The 25,582-nt window shown below is 38.3% G+C and overlaps 1 protein-coding gene across 2 annotated transcripts; it reads right to left on the minus strand.

Annotated features, from left to right (window-relative positions):
• Nucleotides 1-19,368: 19,368 nt before the first annotated feature.
• Nucleotides 19,369-24,288, minus strand: LOC112649511 (testis-expressed protein 13C-1-like). 2 transcript variants are annotated; one of them, XM_025431860.3, is made up of 4 exons: nt 23,567-24,288; nt 23,216-23,278; nt 22,320-22,371; nt 19,369-21,569 (listed from the first exon to the last, which is right to left on the minus strand). In XM_025431860.3, exons 1-3 carry the CDS (start codon nt 24,093-24,095, stop codon nt 22,367-22,369), a joined length of 597 nt encoding a protein of 198 aa, XP_025287645.1. In that variant the 5' UTR covers nt 24,096-24,288; the 3' UTR covers nt 19,369-21,569; nt 22,320-22,366. The 2 variants fall into 2 exon arrangements, with proteins under 2 accessions (XP_025287645.1, XP_025287644.1); XM_025431859.3 differs by having other exon boundaries at nt 19,369-22,371; nt 23,567-24,287.
• Between the last annotated feature and the right edge of the window lie 1,294 nt (nt 24,289-25,582).

The following is a 25,582-nucleotide window of genomic DNA, read 5'->3' on the forward strand; positions in this document are numbered from 1 at the left end:
CATATTTCAGAGCACTAGTGTGTTTCTTTTGTCTTGTGCCTATTTCTGTGCCAATACATCAATGTTTTAATTATTAAAGCTTTAAAATACATCTTGAGTGCCTGGGTGGCTCAGTCAGTTAAGCCTCTGCCATAGGCTCAGGTCATGATCCCTGGATCCTGGGATGGAGCCCTACATCAGGCTCCCTGCTCAGTGGGGAGTCTGCTTCTCCCTCTCCCTCTGCCTCCCCCATTATTCATGCTCTCTCTGTCTCTCAAATAAATGAATAAAATCTTTTAAAAAATATTTCAAAATACATCTTAAAATCTTATAGCACATGTTTTTCTGCCGTATTCTTTTTCAGATTCATCTTAGTTCTTGGATTTTATTCTTCCAGATGAATTTTTGAATCCATTTGTTTAGTTCCAAGAAAAAGCCTATTGGGTTTCTATTAGAATTACATGTAAATTATAGATTAATTTGGTGAATAACTGACATCTTTATAATGAATATAGCGGGTCTTTCCAGTTATTATGTCCTCAATTTCTGGACAAAGATCTTAAATTAATTGTTTAGATTTATTTGTAGGTACTTTATTTTTTTTGTAGGTACTTTAAAATTTTGTTGCTTGTCTTACTACATCTCCTGGTTATTATAACCACTACATGAGGACAATATTTATTTTGATCTGTGAGTGATCTCTGATGTCCTCCAAGTTTATCTGAAAATAATAGCATAATTAAGACAAAGATAAAAGAAGAGTAAATTGAGCATTCGTTATGAATGGTTCTATGATTTATTATTTGTTCATTTGTTGCCTATTCATTTGTTTTAACAGTAATTTTTAAAACCACCAAACTTTTCAATATTTCTTTTATGGTTCTACCTAGCTGACCAGGAACCAAAAATGGTCATGATAAAAAAGATACCCTTTGACTACCAAACCGTGGTCATCAGATATTGTGCATTCGTTTATTACATCAGCAAATATTTAAGCAACTACTATATTTACTGAATACACATTGTGTGACCAGTGATGTGCCAGAGGTGACCAGAAAAGCCAAGGTCTCTGCTCTTTTATAGAATTTATCATCTAGTCGGAGAATCAACAAACCTATTGTGATGGTTAATTTTACATGTCAATGTGAATAGGTCGTAGTAGTCTGTTACTTCATCAAATATTAATTCAGGTGTTGAAGGTGTTTTGTAGGTGTGGTTAACATCTACAATCAGTTGACTTTAAATAAAGTAAATCTCGGCAATGTGGGTGAGCCTCATCTAATCAGTTGAAAAGTTTTTTTTTTAAGATTTTATTTATTTATTTGAGAGAGAGAGAGAGAGAGAGCACAAGCAGGAGGAGGGGCAGAGGAATAAGCAGACTCCCTGCTGAGCAAGGAGCCTAATGTGGGGCTGGATCCCAGGACCCCGGGATCATGACCTGAGCTGAAGGCAGATGATTGACTGAGCTACCCAAGTGCCCCTAATCATTTGAAAGTTTTAAGAACAAAACTGAGGTTCTCAGACAAGAAGAAATTCCACCTGAGGGCTATAGCATCAACTCTGGCTTAGCTTTCAGCCTTCTGGCTTGCCCTAAAGATTTCAGACTTACCAGATGCCTACAATCATGTGAGCCAATTCCTTCAAATAAATTTCTTAAAATTTATATACACATAACATATACATATGTATGTGTATATACCTCCTATTGGGTATATGTACACATACACACATATATTATACACATACATATGTATATGTTATATACACACATACATGTTATATACATATATGTGTGTATGTGTACATATACCCAATAGGAGGTATACACACACACACACATAGTCTCCTATTGGTTATTTTTCTTTATAAACTCCTGATTGATACATATGCAAAAACACAAATTTGCAGTGCATGCTATGAAAGGAATAATTGGCAGGCATAGAGTGGAGTGGAGGCTGAAGGAGAATCTGCTTATGTGGTCAAGAAAAGTCAGATGAATTCTCTTCTTGGTTGAGACCTGAAGTATAAGAAGCAGCCAGCCAGGTGAAGGGTTTGCAGAAAAATCTGGATCAGGGTAGCCGGGTGGCTCAGTGGTTTAGCGCCACCTTCGGCTCAGAGTGTGATCCTGGAGACCTGGGATCGAGTCCCATGTCGGGCTCCTTGCATGGAGCCTGTTTCTCCCTCTGCCTGTGTCTCTGCCTTTGTGTGTGTGTGTGTGTGTGTGTGTGTGTGTGTGTCTCATAAATGAATAAATAAAATCTTTAAAAAAAAAAGAACTAACTGGAGAACCATAGATTAGCCTGGAAAGAAGGGATTTTACATATCGTTGTTAGATTCATTCATAAATTCATATCAACAAATATTCATCGAGTTTTAGAACAAGAAACAGTCCAGCCTCTTCATTTTAAAGATGAGTACACGTCACAGAGTTTAAACTACTTTCTCTAGTTCCTAAGGGATGTGAGAATAAATAAGGGGCAAGAATCAGGTTGCTATAATCCAAATCCAACATACTTTTTATTATAAGGTGATATTTTTCTCCCAGAACATTGAGGGAAGAGAAAAATACACAACTACACAAGAGTATCCCTGAAAGCCCTTTCCTGTAGCATTATAGCTAAGGCACTCATAAATTTCAGTGCTATCTTCATAAGATTCCTTCGAGAGGTAGAATAAGAAAATTTAACAGGCCACTTTTATACATCTTGTATTAGGAGGTGTCTGTCAGCAGCACAATTAGGCAATGTTCCCATTTAGATTTAGTGGCATTTTGTTTTCTGAATTCTAGTCCCTTAATCATAAATGTGACAGATAACATTAAGAATTTGATAATAAAAGGCGTTTGAAAACATAATTGCGTGGCTTTGTGTTTAAAAATGTGTATTTTAACAACTGGCCTCTTAGCATCTAACATGGCTCTCCAAATAGTTAAGCACTTGCTTCTAGCTGGGAGCACTGGCTATTACATGATTATTTTGCTTTTAATAATCAGAGAGGAGAGGGGCAGCTGGGTGGCTCAATTGGTTAAGCATTTGCCTTGGGCTCAGGTCATGATCCCCGGGTCCTGTAATCTGGCCCTATATCGGGCTCCCTGCTCAGCCAGTAGTCTGCTTCTCCCACTGCCTCTCCTGTGCCTTGGGTTCTCTCTCTCTCTCTCTCTCTTTAAAATAAATAAATAAAACATTTTTTAAAAATCAGAGAGGAGGGGGATCCCTGGGTGGCGCAGCGGTTTAGCGCCTGCCTTTGGCCCAGGGCGCGATCCTGGAGACCCGGGATCGAATCCCACATCGGGCTCCCGGTGCATGGAGCCTGCTTCTGCCTCTGCCTGTGTCTCTGCCTCTCTCTCTCTCTCTCTCTCTCTCTCTCTCTCTGTATGACTATCATAAATAAAAAAAAAATTAAAAAAAATAAAATAAAAATCAGAGAGGAGAAGTTAAGAACTCAGGGAAAGAGCCTCAAATTTGCATAAGGACAATAATCCACCAGTCCTCCATGATGTATTTAGCCATTCTAGTCAGTCAACATTTGAAGTGCATTGACAGTGAGTGGTATTGTTTTCCCAATATAGGGTGATGACTTAGCCTTAGAACCAGTAGCAAAAATTGCTAAATTCTTGCTTGATAGGAAACAAAATGAGATAGATATGATCATATTATTCCAGTCATTCTGACAAGCTGTCCCTATCTGAGAAGCAGGTGGTCAGGGTGCTGATTGAAAATACGCAGCTGTAACTTTATGATCCATTTGATGCAATTGTACAGTCACAAGCACAGAAGATTGTTTCATCACTCAAAATCATTTCTTGTCCTAAAGGCCTAACTTTTTGTTGTGCTGCATTGGCCCTAAAAAAGGATCTGAAATGGTATCAGTAATTACTGTGCTGTAAGACATTAACGAATTGATACTGAATCCTATTAGAGATAAGGATTTATTTTATTTGTGCAAAACATTATTGAATTCTGAGCCAGGTTCTCTTAGGATCCTAGTTTATTCGTTATTGAATGCCACCTTTCAGGCCCCTGGGTGGCTCAGTTGGTTAAGTGTCTGCCTTCGGCTCAGGTCACGATCTCAGGGTCCTGGGATCAAGCCCCACATCGGGCTCCCTGCTCAGTGGGAAGACTGCTACTGCTTCTCCCTCTCCCGATCCCCCTGCTTGTGCTCTCAGTCTCTCTCTCTCTGTCTCTCTCTGTCTCTCTCTGTCTCTCTCTCTCTTTGTCAAATAAATGAGAAATATAATCTTTTTAAAAATAAATAAATACCATTTTTCAAACAATACTATTTTCAGACCCTGTTGATGTAAATGTGATTATTGGAAGATGTACTTTCATAGCCAACTGCAGCCCAGTTGATTGAGGTGCTATACGATGATGGGTATCTGGTAGCTCAGATTCTCAGAGTGACACTGGTCTTGACATCAGGAGTCTCCATCATTCGTTAGGATTGCCTTTGATTAGTGCCCAGCAGAACCCAGCCCTAGTGGAAACAGACCTCTGGCCTGACATCATGCCACACCGTGGGTCTGTTTAGGTGAAGCCATTTGAGGCAGCATGCAGAATATCCAAAGAAAAGGATGAATCCACAACCAAGGTATCCCTGGGGCCACTGGAATCAGCCAGTATGTAATTGAATCTGCCTGAAACCACTACAGCTCTGATGAATCATACTGTCTCAATACAGTGCTACACTAGGAAGTCTACTTGCACCATTCATCTAGTGGCATTAACTATCATCTGCGTCCTTCCCAGTTCAATGACTATCTTTTATCATACACTTGAACTTTAGTGTGAATACAATTTCACTACATGCAATCATTATATTACTTATTCATTTATGGAACTTTTTATTAAGGTATGCATGTGCCAGGAAGTCTTTTCTGCATTGCAGAAATGGAAGTGAGGAGGATATTTATTCCTCTTTCGGGGATAAAAGCAGTCATGTTAATGGTTATTCTATAAGATGTGAAGTACTGAGAGAAAGGTAAACAGCAGGTACCAGAGTAATTCAGAAGAGTAAAATCAATACTAGATTTAGTTGGGAGACATAATGGTGGAAAGCTTCTCAGGAGTACCCTCACTGAGTCTTAAAACACTATCAGGAGTCGTTCAGTTGAATAGTAAAAGACCCTACAGACAGGGAATAAAAAGACTAGAGGTTTCTCTCCTGGGTTTCAGCACCAAAAAAAAAAAAAAAGACTAGAGGTTCTCAAACTATATGAGGTATGTGGGGATCTCCAGACAGTCCATTGTCATTGTGGTGTGAGATGTACTGCAGGGGCAGTCAGGATAGAAATGACACTGTAAGTTATGTTAAGAACTTTTGAATTTCATCCTCCCTTAGTGAGGAGGGGGAAGCAGTCATTGAATGATTTCAGGCAAGAGAATCACATAGTAATGAGTGGTTTTATTTATTGGTGTATGTATGTGCTTATTTATTTAATGTTTTTCCAGATTTTCTGAGGTGTAATTGACAAAAGCTGCATATATTTAAGATGCACAGCTTGATGTTTTAGTATACATACACATTGTGAAATAATCACCACAATCGAGCTAATTGGCACATCCATTACCTCACATAACTACTATATATGCTTTGGAGGTAAAATCAGCTAGACTAGGTAATTGATTAAATCTAGGAATGATGTAAATGAAGGAGAAAGGAAAACCTATATGAATGTTGATACCCTTAAATTGAATAGGAAATGCAGGGGGAAAAAAAGCAAATCGTGGGGCCTTGGGATGTCAGGGAAAGCAAGAAAAGACGAGTTCTTGCTTAGGGGTCTATCTGCTTCTTTAGGCAGAGGCAATGCCATTTCATTCAGCTTTCTTGTGGGAAGATAACCCATTCTGAACCAAGGGAATCAGTACTGAACCTGCAGAGCTTTGAAATTTGGTACTCAGGGACAAAGGCTGGATCTTTCTGAGGACTATTTTGACAAATCTAACCTAGGGTACAAACCAAAGAAACCAGAATATTATCAAAGGCTAAATTCAATTGGTGAACAGGCAAGAAAAAATTGCTCACTTTGCAGAGGGCAGGAACTCATTCAGAAACTGCTTGCCATTTGGAAAATTTCTCACCCAGCATTTCGTTGCTGCTGAGCTCAGGCACCATGTGGACCTATCCCAAGTTTGGACCCCAAGTCCAGCAACACGGGAAATAAGGGCAAAAATTATTTCTTTTAACACATCTAACTTGTAATGAGATATTACTTAAGTTATAGAGATAAAAGGAAACCAAGTGATGCAATCAGAAAACTGAGCAGAAAAGAATAAACTCAGACCGCAGATGAAGCAGTATGTGGGTTTTGAGTCCACAAGGCTAAGGCCAGGTCTTTGACAGAGCAAAATGGCCTGCGGGTTTGCAGCCAGTCTCAAGAAAAATCATCTCCTCTACTTTGTAGTTAAATGTAGCTTTGACACATAGAGTAATACTAAAGAAAATTGAAAATTCAATTTAATGCAATCAGTGTCATAGGATACAGGGGCAAATGTCACCTTCTACCAGTCAGCAGGACATTGCCACCTGCCATAATCTCAAACACAACCATTTGAAATGGTCTCAAATCAAAATACCCAGGCCCATTTTAGCTTATGAGATGATAGTACCACTCTCCATGTCCTGTTTTTTATAATTCTGAACCATGCCTCACCCCAAACACTAGTAGTTAACTATCAAATCTGAGACTTTATTCTTTTTCTTGCAAGTCACCTTTTATTGTGTGGTAGGAGGAATAATGGCTCAAAGATGTTCGCGTCCTAACCCAGGGGCTCTGTTATGTGGTGAAAGGGATTTTGAGGGAGATCCCTGGGTGGCTCAGTGGTTTAGTTCCTGCCTTTGGCCCGGGGCATGATCCTGGAGTCCCGGGATCAAGTCCTGCGTCGGGATACCTGCATGGAGCCTGCTTCTCCCTCTGCCTGTGTCTCTGCCTCCCTCTCTGTGTGTATGTGTGTGTCTCTCATGAATAAATAAATAAAATCTTAAAAAAAAGAAAGGGATTTTGAAGATGTAATTAAATTCTGTACCTTAAAGAGCAGAGATTATTCTGGATTATCTGGGTGGCCTCAATGTAGTCACATGAGTCCTTAAAAGGTGAGAGACCCTTCCCCTGCTGAGGCAAGAGATGTTACAACAAAACAAGAGTCAGAGAGATAGCAGCATGAGGAGGACTTGAGGCCCCACTGGTGGTTCTGAGAGTTAAGGGACTATGCAAAGACCAGAGAGAGGGCTCAAGACACTAAGTGTGACTTGCAGATGAATGCCAGCAAGGCAACAGAGATTTCAGTCCTACAGACATAGAATGGATTCAAGGTTTTTCTAAGTTTTTATGTAAATTCCAGTGAATGAACATAGAGTGTAATATTAGTTTCAGGTGTGCAATGTAGTGATTCAGCACTTTCACACCTCACCCCATGCTCATTACAACAAGTGCCCTCCCTAATCCCCATCACCTATTTCACCCATCCTCACCTACCTCCCCTCTGGTGACCATCAGTTTGTTCTCTAGATTTGAGAGTCTGCTTCTTGACTTGCCTCTCTCTTTTTTCCCCCTTACAATCGTTTGTTTTGTTTCTTAAATTCCACATATGGGTGAAATCATATGGTATTTGCCTTTCTCTGACTTATTTCACTTAGCATAATACTCTCTAGCCCCATCCACATCATTGCAAATAGCAAGATTTCATTCTTTTTGATCACTGAGTAATATTCCATTGTACTGATTAAAGTTTTAAGAGACTTATTTCACTTAGCATAATAGCCTCTAGGTTCATTTTTGTTGTCACAAATGGCAAAATTTTATTCTTTTTCTTATTGAGTAATACTCCATTCTCTCTCTCTTCATATATATGTATGTATATATCTAATAAAAATTTTTAAATTATTTTATTTATTTTATTCATGAGAGAGGCAAAGACATAGGCAGAGGGAGAAGCAGGCTCCCTGTGGGGACCCTGATGTGGGACTCAATCTCAGGCACTCAACCACTGAGCCATCCCGGTGCCCCTATATCTCACAAATTTTTTTATCCATTCGTCTATCAATGGACACTAAGGTTGCTTCCATATCCTGGCTATTATAAATAATGCTGCAATAAACACAGAGGGTTCACATAACTCTTTGTACTAGTGTTTTTGTGTTCTTTGGGTAAATACCCAGGAATTACTGGATCATATAGTATTTTCATTTTTCATTTTCTGAGGAAACTCCACACTGTTTTCCACAGTGGTTGCCAGAGGAGAGGGAGGTGGGGAGATGGGTGAAATAGATAAAGGGGATTAAGAGGTACAAAGTTCCAGTTATAAAATAAATAAGTCAAAGAGATGAAAAATACAGCAGAGGGAATATAGTCAATAATATAGTGATAACATCAGATGGTGACTATATTTATCATGGTGAGCATTTCATAATGTATATAAATGTTGAATCACTATATTGTACACCTGAATCTGATATAACATTTTATGTCAAATATACTTCAACAATAAGAATTGTAAAAAAAAGAAGAATTTTAAAAGCCTGATATTATAATAAAATTTTATAAATCTGGATTTATTTTAAGCCAACACACTGCAAACACCTATTTATAAATGTCTTGATAGGTAGAGTTTGGGAGGACACTTTAGGGAAAGAGGGTTGTTGCTCTTAAAGAACTTACATTCTATTGTGAAGGGAAAACATTATGTAGAAGTGGGCTATGGGAAAACAGAGGAGAGAGCAATTAATTGTGAGTATGGGGCAAGATTTATCAGTATTTCAGAAAATACAATGTTTAAGCCAGGTCATCAAATATTTACTGGGTGTCTATATGTTCCAGGCCCTGTTCTAGGCACCAGAGATGCATAAATGAACAAGACAGACAAGGTTTCTGTTATGCTTTTTGGCACTTTCATTCTAATAGGAACCAATGGCAGGAAATTGAGCTGAAAAGGCAGACTGGAACCAAATGTGAGGGCCTTCAATGACCAACTAAGGCCCTTGGACATTGTCCTGAGAGCAATAGGGCATTGTTAAGGGCTTTATATCAGAGGATGGGCATGCTCAAATTTGTTTTAGAAACTTTGGCTGCAAAACGGAGAATATATTCTGGGGATGGTGGTGATATGTAGGTGGCAGAGATTCTTGAGGCACTGCTCAAGAAGCTATTTTGTTAGAGAGAGTATGGGTCTGAAATAGGGTAAACACAGAAGGATGGAAAAGAGAAGTCATGAGAGATTCATTATCAGGACTTTGATCAGATATGGGGGCCCGAGAGAGAAAATAATCAGGAGGGACTCCCTGATTTCAAAATTAGTCGATTTTAAAAAGCAAGCTCAAAGAGTTCATGAATTCAGTTTGGAGCAGGTTGTGGTACCTCTAGTTTGATATACAAGTCTGGAGAGAAGCCACAGACCACAGCATTTAGAAGTCAAATGGAAAGAAAGAAGATGAAAGAAGTGAGAATATGGAGTGAAAACAGAAGAGGGTTAAAGCCCTAGATAAGGGAAATATTTAAAGACAGGTTATAGGAAGAAGAATCAAAGGCAGAGATGGAAACAGCTGCAAAATACAGGGAAAGTTGGAAAGAAGTAAATCCACAGCCAAGAGAAAAGAGTTTCGAGAAGAAACAGAGGTTTCTTTAAATGAAGTAGATTTTTAATCAGATCCCACATCCCTGAATCCTACCACAGTATGTTTCCTAAGGACACACACCAATACCAAAATGGAAACATCAGACAATGTACACTCCTAATCCTAATTAAACCAAGAAGTAACCTAGTCTATCTCCCATCTTCACCTATGCTCAATTGTCTAGCATAGCTTACCAAAGAAAGTGGTTATTCCATAAAACTCCTGAAAGAAAATGCAGGCAGTAATCTCTTGGATATTGGCCTTAGCAATATTTTTCTAGGTTTGTCTCCTCAGTCAAGGGAAACAAAGACAAAAAGAAACAGAAGGGACTTCATCAAACTAAAAAGCTTTTGCCCAGTAAAGTAAACCATCAACAAAGCAAAAAGACATTCTACTGAATGGGAGAGGATGTTGCAAATGGAATATCCAATAAGGGGTTAACATTCAAAGCATGTAAAGAACTCATACAACTCAATACCAAAAACAAAAACACACCCAAAACCCCAATCCAATTAAAAAATGGGCAGAGGACCTAAATAAACATTTTTCCAAAGAAGACACACAGATGGCCAACAGACACATGAAAAGATGCCTAACATCACTCATCATCAGGGAAATGTAAATCAAAACCACAATAAGATATCATCTTATACCAGACAGAATGCTTATTATCAAAAAGACAAGAAATAGGGGCACCTGGGTGGCTCAGTGGTTGAGTGTCTGCCTTCAGCTCAGGGCGTGATCCCAGGGTCCTGGGATCAAGTCCCTCATCAAGCTCCCCGCAGGGAGTTTGCTTCTCTCTCTGCCTATGTGTCTGCCTCTCTCTCTCTCTGTGTCTCTCATGAATAAATAAAAATAAAATCTAAAAAAGAAAAGAAAAGAAAAGAAAAGAAAAAAAAGAAAAGAAAAGAAAAGAAAAGAAAAGAAATAACAAGTGTTGGTGAGGATGTGGAGTAAAGGAAACCCTTGTGCACTGTTGGTGAGAAGGTAAATTGGTGCAGCCACTATGGAAAACAATATGGAAATGCCTCAAAAAATTAAAAGTAGAAATACTATGTGACCTAGCAATTCCACTCCTGGATATTTACCTGAAGAGAATAAAACACTAATTCAAAAAGATATATGTACCCCCATGTTTGTTGCAGCATTATTTATAATAGCCAAGATATGAGAGTTACTAAGTATCCATCAATAGATGAATTGATAAAGGAATTGTGGCATATATATAATGGGATATTGCTCAATCATAAAAAAAGTGAAATCTTGCCATCTGCGACCACGTGGATGGACCTAGAGGGTATTATGTTAGGTGAAATAAGTCATAGAAGGGGAAATACCACATGATTTCACTTATATGCTCTAATAAACAAAACAAATGAGCAAATAAAGAAAAATGGAAATCAATTTGCAAATACAGAGAACTGGAGGTTGCCAGAGGGAAGGGGGTTGGGAAGAAGGGCTGAAAAGGTGAAGAGGATAAAGAGGTACCAACTTCCAGTTATAAAATAAATAAGTTACAGGGAAGAAAAGTACGGTATAGGGAATATAGCTGATAATATTGTAATAACTTATTATAGTGACAGGTGCTGACTATACTTATCATGGTGAGCATTTTGTAATGTCTATAATTGTCGAATCACTGTGCTGTGCACCTGAAACTAATACAATATTGTATGCCAACTGCACTTTAACAAAAAATAAAAACTAAATAAAGTGGTTATAAAATATTTACCAGAGAAAAACAGCAAATACCACACATAACAGAAAATGCCCAACACTTACCATCTCTCTATAAAATTGATCACTATAGAGTCCAATCAATTTCTAATCTTTTCTTCCTAGGGATAAATTAAACTTCTGACAAAGTACATCTCTCTTCCATTGCTCCCACATTGTGAGATAAGTGTCCTACTTTATGTATGAAACATCTCCCTCATCTTATTTTTATTTTCTTGTCCTACCTGGGCCCAGGAGGAAGAATGCCTGGACAGAAACTATGTCATTTATTTCTTTAGCAAGTGCAACAACAGCTACAAAGCAGCAACCCAGAGTACCTTCGTGAAAACGGATGGAGCTCCTTTAATATGTTCCAGGCTGTGGGAAAACTGGCACTCTTATAATGCATTGTTTCTGGGAATGCAAAATGAGTCAATGCCTATGGAGGGGAATTTAGCAATAGCTAGCAAAATTACAAATGTTTTGCCTGTTGATCCAGGAATCCTATTTCAGGGAATTTATCTTATAGATATGTCTACATGAATGCCATATGCATATGTTTATTCCTCAAAGCATCATTTGTAATAACTAAATATTGGGAACTATTAGTGTCCATCAGTAGGTGTGGTACAGTCACATAATCAAATATTACACAGGTTAAAAAGTGGGGAAGGTTATTTTTGAAGATTTTATTTATTTATTAGAGAGAGAGAGAGAGAGAGAGAGAAAGAATATGAGTGGCAGGGGAGGGGCAGAATGAGAGGGAGAAGCAGACTCCCTGCTGAGCAAGGAGCCCCGATGCAGGGCTCAATCTCAGAATCCCAAGATCATGACCTGAGCCAAAGGCAGATGTTCAACTGATTGAGCCACCCAGGTGCCCCCAAAAGTGAAGAAAATTTATACGTACTGATATTAAGTGATCTTCATTACTTACTAAATGACAAAAGAAATCAGAGTATATTTTAGACTACATAGATGCTACCTTTTGTGTAAGGAATGGTGAAAATAATAATACATATTTATATTTGAGTGTATATGCATAAAGGAATATTGAATAGATTTTTAAAAAATCAGATATGTTTATAGGAGCTGCAGGGTACAGTAGGGAAGGAGTACATAGGCATAGGCTGACAGTGAGACTTCTTAATATTGTCTTCCTATTTAATTTTGCTCTTTGAAACATTAATGAACAACCTATTCAGAAAATAATTTTAAAGACAAATTATCCTATTATAACATAGCATGTGAGGGTAAGTTTCCAAATTTAATTTTATGCAGCTAATATAGCCTCGACATTAGCATCTCATAAAGGTAGCCTAAAAAAGAAAAAAATGCATGGGGCACCTGCACCTGAGTGGCTCAGTGGTTGAGTGTCGCCTTCGGCTCAGCTTGTGATCCCAGAATCCTGGGATCAAGTTCTGAATCAGGCTTCCCACAGGGAGTCTGCTTCTCTCTCTGCCTATGTCTCTGCCTCTCTCTCTGTGTCTCTCATGAATAAATAAATAAAATCTTACATATATATGTAAAATAGAAATATTATAAAACCATATAATTTAGTCTAGCTACCAAACCTCAACAGGAAATAATTTGTGAATATAACTAAAGGGTATATGGGAGTTACTTATACTATTCTTTTTAAAAAGATTTTATTCATTTATTCATGAGAGACAGAAAGAGAGTGAGAGAGAGAAGCAGAGACACAGGCAGAGGGAGAAGCAGGCTCCATGCAGGGAGCCCGACATGGGACTCGATTTCGAGTCTCCAGGATCATGCCCTGGGTCAAAGGTGGTGCTAAACCGCTGAGCCACCCAGGCTGCCCACTTATACTATTCTTGCAAACTTGGGGGGCACCTGGGTGGTTCAGTCAGTTGAGTCCAACTTGGGCTCAGGTCATGATCTCAGGGTCCTGGGATGGGTGGGGCTTTGCACTCAGTAGGGAGTCTGCTTGTTCCCCTGCCCCTCCCCCCACTTGTGTGCTCAATGCTCTCTCTTACCCTCTCCCTCTCAAATAAATAAATAAAATCTTTAAAAAAAACTCTATTCTTGCACATTTTCTAACCATTTGAAATTATTTCAAAATAAAGAGTTCGAGTTCAAAAAAGAAACCTTAAAAATAAACTAGGTGATTCAGATGCACTAGATTGTCAAGAAAATATGTACAATGATTTAGTAATTAAGAGAAGCTAATCTCAATTCAGGAGAAGGGAACATCTCATAACAGATCCTGGCACAATTGGTTATCCATTTGTTGGATCACAATGTCATACCATAATCAAAAATAAATTTCAGATGGATCAGATTTTATTCTGAAAAAGAGAAAAAACAAAGGAACTTGGAGATAGAGACAAGCTTCTTAAACTAATCAGAAAACTAAAAACCATAAAAGATAGGATAGTCCTTTTGGTCTACAAAAAAATAAAAATTTTTCTCTGATTAAATACAATATAAATCAGCTCAAAAAACAGAAGTTGAGGAAAAGTACTTCAGCATAAATTCAAACATACACATTTATAATATACAAAGAGCTTCAATAAATGGAAAAGTAAAAAGGCAAAGAATTCACTATTAAATGTGCTAAGAATGAAAAGAGACATTATGTGGGAAACAAAATTCAAAGAACCAACAAAGTTATAGAATGATACTTAACTTCTCATTCAATTAAATGCAAATTACCATATGATGGCTCAGTCAGTTAAACATCTGACTCTTGATTTCAGCTCATGTCATGGTCTCAGGTTCATGAGATTGAGCTCCAGAATGGAGTCTGCTTAAGATTCTTTCTCCCTGGGCAGCCCCGGTGGCCCAGCAGTTTAGCACCACCTTCAGCCCAGGGCATGATCCTGGAGACCCGGGATCGAGTCCCACATCAGGCTTCCTGCATGGAGCCTACTTCTCCCTCTGCCTTTGTCTTTGCCTGTGTGTGTGTGTGTGTGTGTGTGTGTGTGTGTGTGTGTGTGATGAATAAATAAAAATAGAATAAAAAAAAGATTCTCTCTCCCTTTCCCTCTGCCCCACTCCCTCTCTCTAATAAAAATAAAATAAAATAAAATAAAAACAAATTATCCTGAAAAATAAAAATAATTCTTTACTCACAAAACTGGCAAAACAACAGCAACAAATGCTGAGTGAGCAGAGAATGGAGAGAAAAGGTCCTCACGGAAGTGGCCTGATGATGGAAATGGAAATTGCTAGAGTCTTTTTTTGGAAGAAATGAGAAATACTCTTTGATTTTCCAATTCTGTACATCTATCATAACAAACTAAGAATAGCACTATGTATAGATATGTGTAAAATAATTCTTATTATCCTATGGTTTGTCGTAGTAAAATCTCTCAATGACTATCACCAGGAGATTCTTGAATAAATTGTATCATGAGTGCTATTGGCATCATGCCTACACTGGACGTTCCTCCTTCTGTCCCTCCTTTTAACAACTAAAATTTGGCTTCCATCATGAACAAAAGTGCCTCTATGGGAGCTATGATATCCAGCACCAGATGTCAAGGGACCTGGGAAGGGTCCTATCTATCTGTGCAACAGGTAACAAGCAAACAGACTGGGTTTGGGCTACAGAACCAGCAAGAGCTAGTGAACTGGCCCAAGATCCTTAGCTACAGTTGGCAAAAACCTACAGAACACTGATTTGGGCAGACTTCTGTAGATGAGGAAGCCCTTGTACAAGTTCAGGCTTCCCAAGGAGAGATTCCAGCATTTCACTGCATCTCTCTACATAGGAGTTTGGATGCTGCACAGGACACTGCTAGAGAAACCCATTTTTCTTCTGCAGCATGCAGAGTACCGGGAGGAGGGAAGAAATCTGGAATGAGGCAGATAATAATATCAGAAGGCATTAAAGTGATATGGATCCTGTGGACCATGTTTAGGGCAACTATAGGAAGCCTACCCGCAAGCCACTAAGATCATCTGAAGATTGGCCCACCTGGCCTGTGGGCATATCCAATGACTTGAATGTTTAAGCTACACTTCCCACCTCTGCAGCTGTCTCCTTGTGCACATTCTTGAATGTGGTGGCAAGAGTGAACTACAATAAACAGGGAGAGTGCTCAGAAAACAGGCCAAGTTCTGTGGGCACTGGAGAAACCACAAATTTAGACTATAGCACCACCTTCTGGAAAGAAAAGAAAGATTTCCAGCAGCCAACCCAACAGGTTGTAAGATCAAGAGAAAATATTTAAGCTAAAGAATTCTGCCAAAAGAAGGAGCAGGAAGCATGGGACAGGTGTATCCATACAAGTTCAGTGAAAGCCCCAGATATAAGCAGATCTGATAAGCAGTTGAGCGCCTACCTGAAAGCAACTACTAAAGACTGAAGGAGATGCTACTTTAAAAGCAAAAATCCCAACACAAAACTTCAAGGAACATGAAGAACCAATGAAACATGACATCACCACCACCACCAAAAAAAAAAAAAAAAAAAAAAAAACCCTTAATAATCCTCCAGTAATCAAACTTAAAAACATGGAATTCTGGGGTTATTCACTGTAGAATTCAAAATAGCTATTTTGAGAAAATTCAATGAGCTACAAGAAAACACAGAAAGACAATTTAACAGAATCAGAAAACAATACATAAACAGAAGGAGAAATTTAACAGAGATAGAAATCATAAAAAAGATCCAAACAAAAATTCTGGAGCTGAAGAATTCAATGAATGAAATATGAAAATGCAGTAGAGAGCACCAAACAGAAACACCAATAGATCAAACAGAAGATAGAATCAGTGAGCTAGAGAATAACCCAGTCAGAGAAGAAAGGAAAAAAAAGAAGGCAAAAAATGAAGAAAGCCAGGTGATCTGTAGGACACCATCAAACAAGCAAATATCAGAATCATTGGAGTTCCTGAAGAACAGAGGGGGAAGGAAAAAATAAAGTTTATTTAAAGAAATAATAGCTGAGAACTTTCCAAATTTCAGGATAGACTTGAACATTCAAGTTCACAAAGCTAATAGATTACCCCATTATCTCAATGTAAAATGACCTTCTCTAAAGATGGATTATAATGAAACTGTCAAAAATCAAAGACAAAGAGAGAATCCTAAAAGCATCAAGAGAAAAAAAAAAGATTATAACCTACAAAGAAAGAAACCCTTGTTTATATATATATGTATATGTAACATATACATATAACTCCTTTTTAAGACAATGACAGAGGGGATCCCTGGGTGGCGCAGCGGTCTGGCACCTGCCTTTGGCCCAGGGCGCGATCCTGGAGACCCGGGATCGAATCCCACGTCCGGCTCCCGGTGCATGGAGCCTGCTTCTCCCTCTGCCTGTGTCTCTGCCTCATTCTCTCTCTCTCTCTGTGACTATCACAAATAAATAAAAAAAAATAAAAAAAAAATAAGACAATGACAGAAACAAAAATGGGCAGATTTTAAAAAACTATTTCAAAATGAAATGCACATGTGATAATATTACATAAAATGTGAAATATAAAATTCTATTGATAATGAATCCTCAAACATAAGTAGCCTAAAAAAAATGAAAACTGATTTCATGGCATTTAGGATTTTTTTCTTGAATTTCTGCTTTAGTAAGAAAATGACAAAGATAATTGATGGATGCATTTTCAAGCCAAGACATTACGAAAATAACACTAATGAACTAAGCTCAATATCCTGATTCAAAATTGGACAAAAGGTATGAACAGGTGTTTATATATGTGTCTCTCACACAGCCCACAGACAGTCACAGGAAACTAAATTCTGTCAGCAACCTGAAGGAGCTTGGAAGAGGATCCAGTATCAAATGAGATTGCAGTCCCATTTGACATGCGCCTTGATTAAGCCTACCCTAATTGTGTAAGTCGGTTTGAGGATTTTTTATTTTATTTATTTTCTTTATTTTATAAATTTATTTTTTATTGGTGTTCAATTTGCCAACCTATAGAATAACACCCAGTGCTCATCCCGTCAAGTGCCCACCTCAGTGCCCGTCACCCAGTCACCCCCACCCCCCACCCTCCTCCCCTTCCACCACCCCTAGTTTGTGTAAGGCTTTGGCCACAAATCTCAAGTTATTGTCCTGGACTACATCCAATCCTTGAGGGACTCTTCCCTCCCCACCCCAATAGTGCAGGAATAGAAGGCCAATCCTTTCCCCAGTTCTCTAGGGACCTACTTGTCCTCAAAAGTGGGCAATCATCTCTTTGCAAATGCATCCCTTTTACTAGATTAGCACCAGGGAAGAAAGCAAGACAGAGAGACAGAGACACCAACGCACATGATCGCCTAGAATAAGCAGTCCAAAGGGAAAGATTTAGAGAGTAGAGAAACCATTTTCGACATCTTTCCTTTCACAGAAAGATCCGCCTCTCAGTACTGCCATTAAATGATGTCCTCTTTCTTCGGCTTGACCTACATTCGCAGTCTTCTTTCTAATAAGCAGTAAGGAGGACGTTTGTAGACTTAAGCTCTTCCTGAACATGCAGGTGTACTGTTAATAATCACCCACCCCCACTCCCCACCACTTTATCCTTCCCTTTTAATTCAGTGAGCTAGGACTATAAGCAAACAGGATATTAGACGTCCCATTGCGGGAGTAGATCAGTAATAGTCCAGAAAAGTCATATCTATAACCATCACAAAGCTACTTCTCCAAAACACGACATGGTTCTTGTATGTTCAACTGGGTCCAGTTGGATGGACAACACAGCTCCTCGAAGACTTTACACACAATTACCTTTGATATTGCTCCTAGAAGTCTCATAAATGGATCTGAGTAAACTTCAATAACATTTACCTCAAGATTATCAAGATTCTATGCAAAGAAGTTATCTATTGGTCTACACTTCATGTCAAATTACACAGATATTAGCCTACTGCCTAGTCGAGATTGTCAAGTAAAACAAAATGCAGCAAACAGTCTAAGCAATAAGAAGCTCACATTATGAAATATCTCAAATGTGGGACACTTGAGTGGCTCACGGTTTGAGCATCTGCCTTTGGCTCAGGTCATGGTCCTGGGGTCCTGGGATCGAGTCCCGTATCAGGCTTCCCACAGGGAGCCTACTTCTCCCTCTGCCTCTCTCTGTGTCTCTCATGAATAAATAAATAAAAATCTTTTAAAAAACCCTCAAATTTGCCATCAGTCTATTTAAAACAACACATCACATTCATAGTAACTATTATTAGTTAAATTTCTTGTTCCCTTAGCAAAAGGCCTAACAGAATGAATACCCTCTCCTACATTCCCAAAAGCCAGTTAAGTCCCACCATATGTGGGACAAAGCCACGAGACCCTATTCCATTTCTTCTGATGACATTCGATTTCGACCAGGGATTTTCATTCATGTGACTCGAGTTTGGGTTTCTCCTTTCATCTGGCAGCATCTTTTACTGAAGCTGACTTTGCTCCTTTTTTGCACATGCAAAGATTGAATATTCCCACCCCAAGTCAGTCTTCTACATAACTTGTCTAAGTGCTTTAATTACTAGGACACAAAAATATCCCGACACTGGCCTTATACCTGCAAAATCACAGATAAATCAGCTGAGTTCCCAGAATAAAAGAAGATTTTTCAATAAATTTACAATCTAAGAATCAATTCCCACAACTTCCCAAGAGAAATTGATCATTTCATAACCCCACACATATTAGGTTCTGGACCATTCTTATAGCCACAAATCAAAACAGAAATTAATGATGTTTCAGGGAGGGGAGCAGACAGAGAAAATAACTTTATAGGTGTTTGACTTTTAAGAGAAATAATGTGTTGGGATGCCTGGGTGGCTCAGTCGGTTAAGCATCGACTCTTGATTTCAGCTCAGGTCATGATCTAAGGGTCGTGAGATCAAGCCCTACATGGGGCTCTGTGTTAAGCATGGAACCTGCTTAAAATTCTTTCTTTCCCTCAAAAAAAAATTATTTCTCTCCCTCTTCCTCTGCCCCTCCCCAGCCACATTCTCTCAGTAAAACAAAAACAACAAAACAAAACAAAGCAAAAAAGAGAGAGAGAGACATAGTGTTGTGCAAATATGCTGATCTTACCCTGCTTCCTCTAAGACTTCTTTCCATGTGGCAATAACAACACACAGAACACATGAAGAAGTGTGGATTCACAATAACTGGTTTATTCATGCTAGCTATGTTCATACCAGCTAGATGAATATCAGACAAGTATCATACTCAAAGATACTATTGAGCATGCAAGCTCAATAAACTGGTCACAAAAAATGGAAACACACTAGCATCCTCCTTAGGTTGATCTTCACATATTTTGCTGACCAAGAAATATTGTTAAATCCACTCATTTATAACATTTTGTTTCTAGTAATATAACATACAAAAGATTTCAAAACCTTTATAAACTCTTTAACCCCAGAGATTCTCAAATTCCCAAATGCTACATTTTTATACTGAAGAATATTACTCCCACCAGTTTAAGACATCTTTCTGTATTTCTTTCCTTACAAAAAGAAGCTCACCTTTACATTTCCCCACATCTTTCTCTCCAAGCTAAAACTAATGCCTTCCTCATAGTGATAAATAATATAGTCCATATGCCTCAACCATCTGTTAACTTCTTCATGGACTAAAAAGTGGAGTGTAGGAGTTGAATGAACTGGGTTGATCAATATATAGCATTTTTATAGACAATATTGGAAATTCTTGTGTGTACTACAAGCATCTTTTAGCACACTTACATCACCTGTGAATCATGAATACCATCATGGATTTATCATTTTTAATGGATTCTATTGTTCCAATAGACTATAATTGTTGCTTGGGGAATTTGTGTGTTTGTGGGTGTGTGTGTGGGGGTGTCTTTTAATGCTCAATTTTCACATTTTGCCCAATGAATGACTTTTTCAAGTGGGTTTCTTTCTCAATGCCCAATATATCACTCTGCCTGGTGAGAGCCTTCTCGGGTCTCTTTGTCTTTAGTAGCCCTTAGTCACCATTCTCAGTTCTGTAAATGGCAAGATGTTCCAGACTCATTTTGCCTTTGCCCCCAGATGTGGTGCCAGCTACCCTCTGAAAAGCCCCGGTTCCTTCAAAATGGAGAATAGTTTAAGGAGCCAAAATTTGGGTCCTGGCTGGAGTGGAGCATAAAGTTTTCCACAACGTTACTAGTGATGGGTAAGGTGACTTCAGAGATGTTTAGGCTGACAGAGCAAGAAACTTCCAGGGCAAGAGTACATATTTCTAATTTATCTCCACTTTTTCCAAATCTCTTTTCACTGATCATGATTGCCATGCCATGCTATATATTGCCACACCTAACTCAAACACTCAGATTTCACTGTTGATGACGTTTAAATGCTTCCACTGCCTTGTTCTTCTGTTCGATTCTTCATCCACGGTTCCTGAATGTTGGTCCAAACTGTAAAGGTCCAAATGCTCCTCTCTGCCAGAATAGTCTATACTGTTTTTTTAAGTATTTTTACTTAAAAAGGAAAAGAAATGCCAACCTCCCTCCAGGTAGCTTTGTCAGAGTTACAAGTAAAAATACATGCAATAGTTGGTACATACTTACACTAATAAAAAACATGTTGTTAAAAAAAAAAAAACATGTTGTTTATCTGAAATCCCAATTTAACTGGGCATCTTATCTTTTATCTGGACATCCTATGTCTAAGAGAAGAGTAGGGAATCTAAAAGCAGAGGTCATCTAGTGTCCCAGATAAGAGTCCCCTAACACTACTTAATATATATAAACTGAAAACTATTGCCCCTCAAGGCTCTTGTAAAAATCTTTCTAATTTTCATTTTCCTGAGCGAAAATGCGGACCTCAATTTCTTTGAGTCCCTAATTTTGAATATAAGTGTTTTCCCCATTATAACTATTTCATTAGTGTTATTCTATTCTAATTGCTTCTCCCACATATAATTTTGAGTAGCAAACATTAATGTTTCAGTGGCTCTTACATCTATACAGACTTTATCCGTGACCAGAACATTTCATTTTCTTAAAATCGCTCAAAGCAACTTAAAATATTAGAAAACACAATGACACTCATATCAAGAATCAGTAAGAAAAAATGCTTTCTTTCTACTATTACAACTTCCAAAGTTCTCAAGCAGTAAATTCATATGGATTACTTCCATAGATTCTCATGACTTTTCATAACATTAACATCTTAAAACACACAACTTGGCTGACAGTCCATTCTAACGAATACTATGCATTCATTTTGCATTGAGCACTCCCTAAAAACAATACAGTCGGAGGCATTTTTACATATTTCAAAATATTTTGTTCCATATTAAAATAAACACAGGAGATTCAGAAAGTTATTGCCACTTCTAAAAAAAAAAAAAGAAAGAAAGTTATTGCCAAAGAAAAATTCAGTGGAAATGTCCTAATCTTTGCATTAAAATAAACCATGCTTGTTCTCTCATATTTGCAGCTTGTGGTCATTGCACAGCTACCACAGAGGTGAAACATAGTCAGAAAACATAGTCAAACACATTTACATGGTAAAATTTTCCTGTCTCAATTTTTACCATTTCAACTAGTAGCATCAGATTAGAATCCCAAGCAGGAAGAATAAATGAGGGATGAAAATAAACGAACTGAGCATAATATCAAGAACTTAAAATGCAAACAAAAATAATCATAACAAACCCTCAAGAAACTAAAAGGAATGGGAGAAAAATAAATGAATTTGACAGCATACAAGTAATAGAACTGATAAGTAAAATCAGGGGCCAGTTCTTTGAACAGACCAAAGAAAGGAAAAAAAACCCAAAACAACAAAAACTAATCTCCAGCAAACCCACTTAAGGAATGAACAGCCAAAGGGGGAAAAAAGAATGGGGAACGATGTTAAGCCAAACAAATACACACACACACACACAAACACACATATATATATATATAATTATTAAAACTATATATATTACATATGTAAACTTTAAAAATAATATGCATATATATTTAGCTTAACATAATTATGAACATTTTATTAACATTAAAATGATATATACGTTAAAAAGTATAACGTGTATATAGATAAACAATAATGGTTTTCTGAATAATGAGATTATGCTTACAATTTAATTTCTTCTTTTTGCTTCTCCGCTGTTGCTTACTTTTAGTTTTATACTTTAGAAATAAGAAAAAAGAATAAATTTTAATATGGACATAGAGACAGGCAAAAAAAGGTTCGAAAATAAATGCAACTAAATATTGGAGGACATCGTCTCCGGGTGGTTGGATGCTAATCCATGAATTTTCCAAATTTAAACGAATGCCATTTTTTTTAAAGAGGAATCCCAAAATATATGCACGGTTTAATCTCATCTTAGAAATCAAAATAGCGTTTCTGCATTCAGGCACACATGTGTTTGTGCGCGCAAACGTCTGTGCACAACATTAGAGGATGGGCAGCTCTGAGCCTTAAGGATTGTTTTTAGGGGATGGTATTTTTATTCTCTTTTTTGTACTTTTCCCCAAATTTTATCAAATCAATAAAAGGACATTTGTAAACAAGTTGTAAACTTAATTTTCAAGATGATTCCATTTTTGTAAGAAATCTATCTAACTGTTATAACTCATCTATGTAGAGCTGGAAGTAAGTAGGTAAATTGTTAACTGCTAGCAAGGTTAAAGATGACTCGTCTTTCTTCCTTTTTGCTCAACCATTTATACATAACACCTAATCAAAAACATGCTCCTGCTCCACTTCTAAATCAGAAGAGAGCATCACGAAATGAATTTGTGAGAATTTAGTGAGGTCCCTAATTGAGGGCAGAGTCCCCACTTTCCCTTGCATAGTGGATTTTTTTACACTGAAAACACTTTTTTCGCCATGCGAAATTCACTGAAAAACACCAGTCACAGTTCCAGTCCCCAGCTTTGCTCCTGGCAGTCTGTCTTGCAGAGCAAGAGAAGTCAGGATCTTGTTTAAACCTTTTGGACAGGAATTTCTTGGTGTGGCAATGCTTACCCTTCCAGCTGTTTCTGGAATATTTCCTAGCAGGAATTGCTGCTGCAGCTTCTGCTGGTCCTCCTGGGAGAAAAAAATGCAGGGAGGAATGAGTGAATAAATAAGAGAACTCAGAGGGAGCAAGGGGTGGCTGCTGACCAGCCTTGGAGCAGGTTCCTAAGACCTCAGAGCAAGAACTCTGTCCTTCCTGGCCACTGCCCCACCCAGGAATCCCCTTCCCCTCCTGTGCTCCTGTGCCTCCCCCCGCAGAGCAGCAGGCCCAGGAGGATTAGCGGACTCCGGGCCTACTCCCTTCACGGCCTGCCCCCAACCCCCAGTCACTTGCTGCAGCCTGAGCAAAAAGAAACATACTTAATGTTTGTGCCTGCTTTCTCTTCCTGCTTTCCAGGTCTCCTTGCTGCTTTGAGGACTGAGTGCTTAGCACCCTGAGAAGCTCATTCCGGAATAAATTTCGCTCTTCCTCTACTCCACGGAGGGTTGTGAGACTCTCTTGAAGTTGGAACTGGGCCTTCTCCTTTTCCTTTTCTTGCGCATTTCTGAGTCTGTTCACCATGCCTATCAAGACATTACTAAACAGATTCTGCTCATCCAGCTGATCCTGAAGCTTCTTCACCTTTTCCGCATCTTCCTGCTTCTGCCTCTCAGCCATGTGCACTGCCAGGGCCAGGGTTTTCCAGGCACAAGCCTCCTTGGTGGCTTCTGACACTGTCGAATCAGTCAGGATGTCTCGCAATTTCTTCTCCATATCACCCCAGGATTCGCACATCTGCATCGAGTAGAAGTGCGGACTGACTCCATTTTGAAGTATTTGCTTATTTATGAAATCTACAACCTCCCTCTGAAAGAAGCCGCAGGTTGGATCATTAAAATTTACAGCCATTCTAAGTACAGCCTTCTCTGACCTGCTGGATCTCAGGAAGTACACAGCTACAGGATGTGACCTATGACCTTGACCTCTCAACTATCACCACCCCTTCATGGGAAGTTGAATGCCACCTAGTGGCTTGAGGGTTTAGCCACCCCTGAGTGGAGCCCACTGCTTCTGCGCTGTGTGAGGATAAAGCTGGAGTCCGTGGATGCAGTGGATACAAAGTTTACAAAACAAAACAAAACAACTTGTTTGTCTTCGGCTGGCTCTTCGTGTCTGGGGCTGCGCTGGGCTGGGCTGGCGGAACTGACAGTAAATACAGGTGCACACTGAACATTTACTAAACTGACCTGGGCAATATTAATTTAATAGGTATGTTGTGTTATATCATGCCACAACTAGTTTAGAAAATATATAAAAGCAGGGACTCTTTTACCATTATTACCATTACCAAGCACCTAAGATGCACTGCAGAAATGCAGTAATTATTTTTTTAATTATTTTTTATTGGAGCTCAATTTGCCAACATACAGCATATCACCTAGTGCTCATCCTGTCCAGTAATTATTTTTGATTGGTCTACTTCTTAATTTATGAAAACTTGCTCAAAATTTATATTTTGCCAATTGAGAGTTCATTCATGCGGCATAAATTTGAAACTTACAATGAGTATAATAATAAAAAAAATATGAACTATCTTTTTTAGAGCACGCATTGTGTTAGGTGGTAAAGAGATACATAGACCAGTAAGACATAGCCTCTGAACTCCAGCGGCCCCTTTTTCTAGTATAATTTTGAACAGATAAACCTGTTAAAATAGAATTCAAAACTCAGAAAACAGTTCTTCAGCATCATCATTACTATTAAAAGTGAATATTTCTCTCATTCTTTTTTTTGGCAAATGTAAAGACCTATTTCTTTTATTTCTTTTTATTTAAATTTAAATTAGTTAAAAGATAGTGTATTATTAGTTTCAGGGTAGAGGTTAATGATTCATCAGTTGCATGTAACACCCAGTGCTCATTCTATCAAATGCCCTTCTCATTAATATCCTTCACTCAATTACCCCATCTTCCCTACATTTCTCCTCCAGTAACCCTCAATTTGTTCCCTATACTTAAGAGTCTCTTATGGTTTGCCTCACTCTTTTTATCTTATTTTATTTTTCCTTCCCTTCCCCTATGTTCATCTGCTTTGTTTCTTAAATTTCACATATGAATAAAATCATAATGGTATTTGTCTTTCTCTGACTTATTTTGCTCAGCCTAATACACACTAGCCCCATCCATGTGACTGCAAATGGCATGATTTCATTCTTTTTGATGGCTGTGTAATATTCCACTGAACATATATGCATCATCTTCTTTATCCACTTGTCAGTCAATGAGCATTTGGGCTCTCTCCATAGTTTGGCTATTGTTGGTAATGCTGCTATAAACATCGGGGTGCATGTATCCTTTCGAATCTGTATTTTTGTATCCTCTGGGTAAACACCTAGT

This window comes from Canis lupus, chromosome X, assembly GCF_003254725.2.
Source record: "Canis lupus dingo isolate Sandy chromosome X, ASM325472v2, whole genome shotgun sequence".
In the NCBI taxonomy this organism is placed as follows: Eukaryota; Metazoa; Chordata; class Mammalia; order Carnivora; family Canidae; genus Canis; species Canis lupus.